Source organism: Sardina pilchardus, chromosome 22 (genome assembly GCF_963854185.1).
Source record: "Sardina pilchardus chromosome 22, fSarPil1.1, whole genome shotgun sequence".
Lineage (NCBI taxonomy): Eukaryota > Metazoa > Chordata > Actinopteri > Clupeiformes > Clupeidae > Sardina > Sardina pilchardus.
Window position 1 is genome coordinate 20,167,749 of NC_085015.1, and position 11,214 is coordinate 20,178,962.

General features: G+C 44.4%; 2 protein-coding genes across 3 annotated transcripts in view; one reads left to right on the top strand and one right to left on the bottom strand.

The window, feature by feature from the left end:
- Nucleotides 1-207: 207 nt before the first annotated feature.
- On the top strand, nucleotides 208-1,581 carry LOC134069613 (histone H1.0). The gene has a single exon (XM_062525610.1). It carries the CDS (start codon nucleotides 408-410, stop codon nucleotides 1,008-1,010), a length of 603 nt encoding a protein of 200 aa, XP_062381594.1. The 5' UTR covers nucleotides 208-407; the 3' UTR covers nucleotides 1,011-1,581.
- A 6,724-nt stretch (nucleotides 1,582-8,305) lies between these two features.
- The window catches only part of rhot2 (ras homolog family member T2), a 13,678-nt gene continuing 10,769 nt past the window's right edge, over nucleotides 8,306-11,214 (bottom strand). Inside the window, exons 18-19 of one of the 2 annotated variants that reach the window (XM_062525612.1) lie at nucleotides 10,722-10,912; nucleotides 8,306-9,186 (exon numbers count right to left, since the gene is read on the bottom strand). In XM_062525612.1, coding sequence (XP_062381596.1) covers nucleotides 9,069-9,186; nucleotides 10,722-10,912 — 309 coding nt within the window. In that variant the 3' untranslated portion in view covers nucleotides 8,306-9,068. Of the gene's footprint in view, nucleotides 9,187-10,721; nucleotides 10,916-11,214 lie in introns of both variants that reach the window. The other variant, XM_062525611.1, reaches the window with a different exon arrangement.

Genomic DNA, 11,214 nt, shown 5'->3' on the forward strand with positions numbered 1-11,214 from the left:
GTGAAGCCTGAAGTGTCTGCTTTTAACCGACACGGTTCGACGGAACCGTGTGTGACCCAGCTTTGTAAATTTAGCGCTAGTTCGAGGAAGAAGAAACACAAACCGACCCGCGCGAGTTTCATGGAGCCTGCTCGATCAGCTGCTGGCAGTTGGTGTTCTCAATCACGTCCGCGCCGAGGCTTGATATTGTCTATGGGCGCACCGGCAGAATAATATACACTTACACAGCGCGTATCGCTGGAGTTCTCGTATTGTTGAGGATCTCGCTAATTTAGGGGATTATAGAGAAATAGTCGGCAGTGATATTTACACTAATCCTTCCTATTCCTGAAAGAAAAAAATTGGAGGACTTCAGACTTTGGAACACTGAGACAGCTTTCCTGAAACGAACTCATCCAAACAGCGACATGGCAGAGACAGCAGCCGCCCCGGCGCAGAAAGCCAAAAAGGCGAAAGCCCCCAAAAAGGCTGCTTCGCACCCCAAATACTCTGAGATGATCAAAGCTGCGATATTGGCCGACAAGAGTCGTGGCGGAGCCTCCCGACAGTCCATCGCCAAGTACATTAAGAACCACTACAAAGTGGGTGACAACGCGGACTCTCAGATCAAACTGGCCCTGAAGAGGCTAGTGGGGACCGGACTTCTTCGACAGACCAAGGGCATCGGTGCCTCCGGCTCTTTCAAACTGGCCAAAGCAGAGGACACCAAGAAACCAGCTGCCAAGCCCAAAGCGGTCACAAAAGCCAAGAAGCCTGTCAAAGCTGCGGCCAAACCCAAGAAGGCTCCGAAGCCCAAGAAGGTGGCGAAGTCCCCCGCAAAGGCGAAGAAGAGCAAACCGGCTGAAAAGAAAGTGAAGAAAGCTGAGAAGAAAAAAGCGCCCGCGAAGCCCAAAAAAGTGGCCAAGAAGACGAAGGTGGCCAAGCCAGCTAAGGCGAGTAAGCCCAAAAAAGTGAAAACGGCAAAACCCAAAGCCAAGACAGCAGCAAAGAAAAGCGCAAAAAAGAAGTGAACTTAAATTGCTGATGAGGCTCACTGACGGACATTTGACAAAACACACCGTGTAAATAGACTTTTTGAGGAGGTTTTGGTATCTGTAATTATTTTTGTATGGTCTTGTGCGGACTAAAAATACGACCTTTTTACCGTTTCTTCTCCACCACTTTTGCACTACGTTGTGATAATTAGATCCGGAAAAAGCGAGGATCTTGAATTGGAATATGTTAATGGCAACACTACTGCCCTAACTATTTATTTTATTATATCATCTTCTGTATCACTTGTAGCGCTAATCGACCTGACAGCCGTTTTTGTTAAGAATGCTGACATGCCACAGACAAAAAAGTGAATCATTCGACGAGGATATCTGAAAAACGACGGGTGCATTACTTTACTCTGTTAGAGTGAATTGTTTAAGTACGCTCGTGACACCTGACTGAGACTTTTCTCTGGAAGGACAGCGTGTTGTATATTTTTAAGTTTTACCATCATGTTTATCTGTTGTCATGTCCAGTTATTTTACACATAATAACTCCTTTATACTGTACCATAATAAAAATATCAACTTTCTTGTCTTCTCTAAACGTGTATCTTATTATTATATTTTTATTATTATTGTGTGTGTGTGTGTGTGTGTGTGTGTGTGTGTGTGTGTGTGTGTGTGTGTGTTTGGGGGGGGGGGGGGGTCTGTCGCTATGGAGCAGACACCGTGGAACGTGTAAAAGCGCAGCTTTAGGTTTCTACCTGAATTCTGCGCATGTGTGTAACTAGGATGTGCAAGAGAGCGCGTGCATTAGATGTCAGGATGAAATATTATTCTAAGAGAAAAACGAAGGTGGTAGTGACCAACACTGGCCCTCTTCCCCTTCAAGCCCTGCGGTCACACAATCGATGTGCTCTTGCGACAGGGTCATTCGGGTGCTGCGCAGATATACCCAAAGATGCATGCGCTGCACACACCTTAAACAACAAAAGACTTTAATGGAAATATATTATGTATAGTATTGTGCTTCACCAAGCAGAGGTTTAAGTGTAGGCTACTGATAGTCTCTCATCATATCAAATTGGTAATTAAAATGAGCAGGCCGAATTGAGCATATTGGAGAAGCTCCGCCCTTTCAGACTACTATACACATTCCGAAACGTGTCCGCCCTTCGGACGCTCATGCGCACCGCTCTCCGCCCTTCTATTTTTTCTCCTTTGAAAAGTAGCCAGGAGGCCTACCGTCACCTCTACTGTTAGTCTGATGCAAACACTTACAACTAATCTCATGCCCATATAGAAGTCTCCGCTTTGGACCGGCTCTGATCCGACCTGTCGTAGAGTAGCAATGGGTAAACTACCCAGGTGAACTTTTGAACTATTGATTAAGACGAGGCCAGTTACACAATACACTGTCGAAATACTCAGTCCCCTGACGTTATGCTTGCTACAGGGAAAGACTCAGTTTTGAACAATTTGAAAAAAAAAAAATATATATATATATATATAAGCCTATATTATTAGACCTGTTGGAATGTCTGATCTGATAAATAAGCCATTGATAATGGTGACAATATAATTAATGACTGAAGTCTTCCCTCTATTTTTGGACTGGAAAAAAAAATGTTGGTCTTTTAGAAGGTTAACAGAAAAGGAACAGAAATATTTTCTCAAAAACTCTTAATGGTCTACAAGAGCTGTGAGACAGCTTTGAAGGGTTATTCTAAAGCGGTGGTTCTCTGAAAGTGTGGAGTGGGCCCCACTAGTGGGGATTGGAGACATGACTGGTGGGAGGAGGAAATGTATCTTTTTTGTGCATATCTTTGTTCATGTCTTTCTTTTTTGATGGTGAAAACCATACATTCAAAACAAAATAGCCACAAACGGACACAGGAGTTATACACAGGCCCATAAAAAGTAAACAAACATCAGATCCAGGGGACCGAGATATAGGAAAGGCAACATGGAACCACAATGCGAAAATTATATTTCAACATTCCCATTCCGCTGGGGTGATGGGGTAAGGCCGGGTTTGAAAATGTCCCACCTCCAAAGTGAGGAATGGTGGAAAAAGTTAAGGAATGTGCATGTATTTCATAGATTGAAAAAAAAAGAGAGATAGATCTTCTAGATGTTTCTTGACTGTCTTCCATAAATACTATGTACAGCATGCATCATGCATTATACAGTATCCCTGGCTGAAATGCATTTGTCTTTGGCGAGACAAAAATGCTTTAAATAATGGCAGTAAAGTTTCCCAAATGGGGCTGTAGAGAAGGGACAGAGAGAGAGAGAGAGGGAGAGAGAGAGAGAGAGAGAGAGATGTGTGCAAGCCAACTACACACGTGCAGAATATTGCTGGAAGAGGCCCCTGGTTTTCCTTGTTGTTCTGATTGTTCCGATCTCCTCATTGTTCTTGCCGAGGTCAAAGCACAACACCATATGGGCTCTCTGGTCATGTGACCCGCCTCACAGGGTTCCCACCGGACCAAAGATCATCACACAGGTGCAAGTCTTGCAGTATTGGACTATTTTTTTTGACTTTTTCTCTTCTCTCTCATTTCTCTCTCTTTTTCTTTTCCCTTCTCTCTCATTTTAGTGAATCAATCCCAGAGCTTCCGACGCCCGTGAGTCATCTAGATTGTAAAACATGAATCCCTTCAGAGAAATTCCTATGACGCGTGCATGGGAGATTCCCAGGTCATCAAAATGCCATAGAATATGAATAATACATGTCTTCACATGAATTACATAAGACCACTATTGTTTAACACCTCTGTTCCTGTTTTGTTTTTTTTTTGCCCAGAGGAGTTTCACTAACTGGCCAACGTGGACGGCTTAATGCTTTATACAGTATGGTGTTTAGAAATAAAAAAACCCCATTTAATTTTAACCAAGGACCAAACAAAAAATGGCAGAGAGGTAGCTCATCCCCTCCCTTCAGTATTCCCAGAGAAATTCCATGCAGGGTGTTGTTTTGTTTGGTGGCAGGCTGCCCCCTCTTTGTTTGTTTCCAATTTTCAGAGCCTGGGCTGCCTACAGACTAGACGATATTTTTTTACAGTGTAATCACGGAATGGGCAGCTGGTCGTGAGGATGATTGCTGAAAGTGACAAAACATGTTTTGGGCTTCAAATCACGTAAAATCCCTGACTGCGCCTTTAATATGAAATTTGCCACTCGCCCATGGACCCTTAACTAGTGAGGAACTGGGGCAATGGTTGGAGTATGCATCACGGGTTCTTCCATTTCAGCTACTGAAGCTTGTAACCCCTTCAGGGTTGCCACAGGTGCCTTGGTGACCTCCCCACCAGCATTCTTCTTCAACAGTCACTCAACAGGTTGTGGTGACTGCCTGCTCTATATATTTGCATATTCCTTACATTTCATAAGGATGGATTTAAGTCCCCTGCATCCATCCCCTCATTTATGCTTTTCAGTAACCTTTTCTGATTTGTTTAGCGTGTTCTTTTGTCTTCATGGTGGAATTGTAGCGAGGAATATTGATTAATTGGCGGGACCTTCCAGACACGTGTCTTTATATTACTATACTCATTCACTGGACTCAGGTGATCTCCATTTCACTATTGTGAGACTAGCACCATTTCTTTTTTCAAAACCCATTTCAAAATATTTACCAACATTATTGTGGATACGTAACAATTATACAGATGAACAATAGTAATTATACAGACATATAAACATAAAACATGTAAGACACATAAGGGGGGGAGGGGGGTACTGAAATGATGTATGTAGCAAGTTTGTGTGTGTATGGTAGTGTGTGTGTGAGCATGCATGCACATGTTTGATTGTATGGGCTGTTCTGGCTGAGGGGTACACATATGGAGCTCTGGGTAGCATGGTTTTGGGGGAGGGGGGTGTTGCTGGGAGGGGAATGAGGGGATAGTAAAGCTTAGTGCTAAGGAACGAGATGTAGATGCAGATGGAGATGAGGATCTCCTGGCCACTCAGGCCCCAGAGAGAACAGACTAGCACCATTTGGCTGGACTGCTGTTGATTTAGGTCTGTCACTTTAAGGGGGCAAGGGGTGCTTTTTTTTTTATAGGCACTCTATTGTGAATTATATATTCTTAGGCTTGTTAGCTAAGCATGCACATTTAGATGCTGCATTTTTATTCCATTTATCTTTGCAAAACTACTCAAGTTGTGTCAGGTTACACAGTGGTTGGCAACAGACAACCCTTTACAAGTCCAGCCACAAATTCTCCTTTGGGAATAAAATATGTGTGTGTGTGTGAGAGACAGAGAGAGAGAGAGAGAGTAAGTGAAAGAGGGAGTGAGAGGGAGAGAGAGAAATACACTAACAATAATACACTAGCAACTAGTGAATACAAGTTGCAACCTCTAGTGAGCGATAGAGGTCGTCACCTTTTTGCACTGTTCTTGTGTGTCAGCACAGGCCTCTCCAGGCTGCAGTGTTATTGCAATCAGCATGTGGGCTTGTCTGTGCTAATTGTGTCATTAGCAGTTGTGAGGGAGCCCTGGGGCGGCTGATTGGTAAGTAGACAAGTGCCCTCCATAACACTCCTATATGCTGGACACGCCCGTGGAGGCAGTTCAGACTGGTCACTCTTGGGAGCCTCCAGAAGAACGTGGGAAATATGGAATATGGCATTGGGACACATCTCATTACTGCACTAAGTTGAGTTTCTGATTTTCAATGACACACCACATGAATGACTGTATTGAATGGAATGGCTGCTGTGTAGCCCAGTTGTGTTGATAATAATAATAATAATAGCCTAAAAAAAAAACACAATGCTGTTTTGATCTGATGATGAGACATGACTACAGCCAGATTTACAGCTAGGCTTACAATTTATAAGTCATGTTTCAAAAGCTAAAAAAGCAACATGACAGTAAAGTGTATCAGGAAGGTAAGCCAACATCTGACTGCATGAAGCAAAGTTTCTGTCGCAATCCCCTTAAAATTATCCAACATTATGATTTATTACACATTAATTAAGCAGAGTTTTCCCACAAGATCATCACTCTGTTAGTCTGTTTCAAGTTTCCTTTGTCGGCTAAATCATAAGCTAGGGAATAGGAGAGCCTTTCATAATATGGAAAATTAAATCACTATTATTGCAGTGAACTGGAGTAGGGCCTAAGAGACGAGGGCATTTGATTAAATGAGGTGACAATATATCTAGTCTGTTTTCCCATGATTAATCAACATCGGATGATAGAATTGACCACATTTCCCAGTTAAACAACCAAAAGCTTTCCATTACAGACGTGTCTGCAGTAGGCTACGACCAACTAGACTACACATTAACGTTCTCATCTCATGAGCACGCCTACAAACTTCTCAGACATATTATCTGTCTTCTCGTTTGACAGAAGACTAGTGGATGAGATCATATCAACAATGAAGCAGTCACGCTCCACATTGGCAATAAAATAACATTATGAAAGTCTGTTCCTTCCTGGAATCTGAAGACCACACCGGTCGAAACGTCATTTTCTTTGCTAAAGAAAAGAAAATAAACCAAGAAGAAGGATTTCAAGTGCACGAACTTTTTCCCATTTTTTTTTACGATTTAGCCTAGGCTACTCTTGTTCTGCATCTTGCACCTTGACCTGGGATGTCCACTAGTCTACTAATACCTTCCTGGACACGAGTCATAAACTTTTCTAACAACGGGACCCGGTTGTAAAGTCGTTATAAAGTAAATGATCATCTATTAAAAACCGAATCGAAATTTCATTTTAGTTTGCCCCTCTACAGTGTAGTCCGCGCCAGGCGCCTTTGAGCGCAACAGCGAAGTGATGAGTTATGTTACTGGATGTTGCCCTCTTGCGTTCAGAAATATATGTTACATCTCACTGTCCGTTCATAACCAACCAGCGACGTGTGAAAATAACTCATTTGGTGCGGATTTGCGCTGACATTCATAGTTCTGGAAAAACTCTGACTGAAACAAATGCCAAATCACAGGCACTCTCTGACAGTATGACCTTAGTCATGACAAGATGACTTTACATGTCTCTTCAGCTTTCAGTGTGTGTGTGTGTGTGTGTGTGTCAGGAATTGCAATACACATGCCAGCACATGACTAAAGATCAGGATCAAAAGTTAAAGTGTGATACTGTTACCATAGAGTCACATAGGCTGGTGCTTAGGGACAGCACTAGACCATTTAGATCATATGTGACGCAGATCTCTCTAGGAGGCAGAGAGCCAATCCAAGGTCATCCTGCAGATGTTCTCTCCCTAATCTCAGCATCAAGGCATTAGTGTACTCGGTCACAGATCAATGGGCATGGGGCATGGCTCCTTAACAGGGATTATAGTCTGGACAGATTACAGCTCTGCAGGGATGGAGCAAAGACACTATTGGCTTCTAGCTGCCTTCTGGACCTAGAACCACAGGCATCAAGATGGCCAGTAGTCTACAGCAACTAAATAAAGATGCCAATCAAAAGTTTGTGTATTTTGTATATTTTTGTAACGTAATCAGTGTTTTTCAGGGCAGTAACTGAAAACAAGATGACCCTTGACCCATAGAAGCAGATGTTACTCCACTGCTGCTCTGGCCCAATTCTAGTTGAGAGGAGGTCCAAATATGGTCTGATTCACCACATCCACACCAGGGCAGGTCAAGGGCCCGGTTCAGTTCCAACACATTACTGGTTTACGACTTACGTCGGGGGTCCGGTCTGGCGCTGAGGTGCAGTTCAGGAGTCTAGGCTACTGTCAATCAGGCTCAGCTCTTTCACTACGGTGACTCAAATCATCAGATTGGACTGTTAGTAAAGGCTTTAATGGGATCGATCAGACAGACATGTTCAACTCATGATCAAGAGGAAGGAAGACGAGAGAGATTCCTCTCTTTCAGGGGCAGGATTAGTGCCCACTGGTGTGTAAAGTACTAATCAATAAATACACCCATGCTGTACGGAGTGAATTAAAGGCTCATATTGATTAGGCAAATACACCTATTAAGCTAGCTTCATTGAGAACACTTTTAACTTTCAAGGCACAATACTGATGGGAGCGCGCGGACACACACACACACACACACACACACACACACACACACACACACACACACACACACACACACACACACGGGCTGTAGCAGTATGGAATTTTCATGGTGTAACTGTCTCATATATTTGACATTTGAGACAAACCTCATGCTTTCACTGTATATCATATCGTGTAAGTCAGAGATGGCAGATTTAGCCAGGAATAGGTCCAAATGATCATAAAGTATGTATACCGCTACAAGCCCACCACAAACAAACACATACAGACAGACAGACAGACGACACACAATAAACATATCTACATATCCAGTATTGTGGTTTATTTGGTCTCCATAAAGTTTGACCTTTGTGTGAAATGGTGATATTGAATCCGGTCCCCATCTACAAGTCAAAAAGATTCAGCGACTGTCCATTTTGCTGATGCAGGCAAAAAGAAAAGCAGAAACACACACATGCTCAAACACACTCTCAGTCTCTCTCACACACACACACACACACACTTCTAATCTCATATTCCAGTCGAAGATATGTTGATGAGCTAAGTCTTCTGTTTTGGCAAAGGCATTGTCCAGTCCGGAGGCCAAGGGTCAGGTTGGAGGTCAAAAGTTTGTTTTGCTGGCGGTGGCCAACACTGTGTGTGTGTGTGTGTGTGTGCGTGTGTGTGTGTGTGTGTGCATATATATGTGTTTATGTTTGAGAGGAAGTACGGAAGTTGAAAATGCCCGTCCCGTCCATGCTGTAGGGTACTCATCACAATGGTAACCATGGCTACCTGCACTACAGCGACAATAGCGCTTGGTTTAGCCTCTTTTCAGCGCAGTAAGGCAGAGAGAGAGGGGGAGAGAGAGCGAGAGGAAGAGAAAGAGAGAGAACAATGATGTGAAAGAAAAAGAGAGCAGAAAAAGAGAGGGGAGAGAGGGAAAGATAAGAATGGGAAGCAATATCAGGAGAGAGGAGGAAAAAGGAGAGGAAGAAAAGGTAAAGAAACAAAAGAGAAATGGAGTGAGAGAGAGGGATGGAGTGACCGAGGAAGAAGAGAGGAGAAGAAGGAAGAGGAGAGGACTTGTGTTATTTGGAGCGGTTCAGGGCTCTGTAGAGGGCGAACCCGAGCACGGTGACCATGGCAGTGCCCAGTGCCACCCGCAACCAGAAGGAGGTGCTGCTCATCTCCGAACCGTTCAGGTGCCTGTGGACACACACACACACACACACACACACACACACACACACACACAGGGGAAGAAAGCGGGTCAGACTGGGCCTCGAGGATGCTGGGAGTGTGTCTGTGTGTGTGGCTTTGATGTAAATCTAATGCATCGTTTCTAATATTAGAACGTGTGAAGTGGACGCCGTCCCACCACATCTGACCAGACTGTCTACCGTTCCACCACAGAACAGCAGAGGGCGCTAGAGGCAATGCATTCCACACACACACACACACACACACACACACACACACACACACAACAACAAGCCATATCTGATCAGGAGCCTACACCTCACTGGGGAGCAGACAGCTGCAGAAACACTTAACTACAAAGGCAGCGCCACCGATCTCCTCTGGACCGTAACACGCCCCAACAAGAGTGAAAAATAAACAACAGGCCTCACATCGCTCCAACTGCTCTCTGGTGCTTGGCTCACTCCAGAGGACTCAAGGAGGGTGAAATACTAACTCCATGAAATTGTCTCGTTCCTCACAATTATTGAGTTAGTCTTAACAAGCCTCGGTGAAAATCGTAGGGCTTTGAACGGTAAATACCACAAAGACACATTTCTTGATGGTGAACTGATCTTCTGAAATGGAGAGTTCTGAAACATGTCCAGTGATGCTTGGAATGGCTGCTGGACTAGCTCCTAGCAAAATAAGCGAGCGCTATCTAATGCTGGGGGAAAGTGGGAAATCTGATGGGCTTATTGAGGATGGTAGGAAACACAAGAATGCTTCAGAAGTAGGAACTCCTTGCAGATCTGATGATAAATGGGGGAAGAATGAAGGGCTTGCAATTTAAGACAGGATGATGTCCTTGGTCAGAAGGACATTTTAACAGATGTCTCGTATTTATGTCATCTCAGACATATGTTGAATTTTCATCAAGAAGGACTATTTTCTGGAACACTGGAGATTATTGTTGGCACTGCGATAGAGCTTCAATTTGCTATTTAAAAAAAAAAAAAAATACAGCTTGAATGCAGTAACCATATCAAAACCAAAACCCTTCAAGATCTTCAGCAGAGAGGGTTGAAGCAGAGCAGTCAGTCTTTGCCTTCAGTGTGTTCATGGGTATGTAGATAATTGGGTGCTTGTGTACATTACATGCATACATATGGGCACATAGCAGCTCAGGACAGCTTTGAACATATGCACACATCGCTGTGTGTGCAAGTATAATGTATGGCTATACTGTTGCATACAATTGTGTACACAAGTGTGTGTGTGTGTGTGTGTGTGTGTATAGTGGCTGCACGTCAATGTTTGTGTGTGTGTGTGTGTGTATGCAGTATGTCTAAAGGTGTGTATGGCATGTGTAAGGCATGTATATATACGCGTGTGTGTGTGTGTCTGTGTGTGTGTGTGTGTGTGTGTGTGTGAGTATCGTGGCTGCACGTCAAGGTTTGTGGGTGTGTGTATGCAGTGTGTCTACAGGTGTGTATGGCATGTGTAAGGCATGTATATATGTGTGTGTGTGTGTGTGTGTGTGTGTGTGTGTGTGTACGTACGGGTACATGGCGGCCCAGGCGAGCTTGGAGTAGATGCGTGTGTCGGGGTGGTGCCTGGTGAAGGGCATGGGCGGGGGCAGCCGGTGCTTGTAGCAGAACTCGGCCGGCGTCATGCCGTACTGCTGCGCCACCTCCGCCTCGTCCACCTTACTGCTGACCAGCACGCACGGCACTCCGCTGTCCATGTAGTGCTGCTGCAGAGACAGAGAGAGAGAGAGGAGGTCAACACACACACACACACACACACACACACACACACACGTGCACACACACCACTGTCCATGTAGTGCTGCTGCAGAGACAGAGAGAGAGAGAGGAGGTCAACACACACACACACACACACACACACACACGTGCACACACACCACTGTCCATGTAGTGCTGCTGCAGAGAGGGGTTCCACACACACACACACACACACACACACACACACACACACACACACACACACACACACACACACACACACACACACACACACACACACACACAC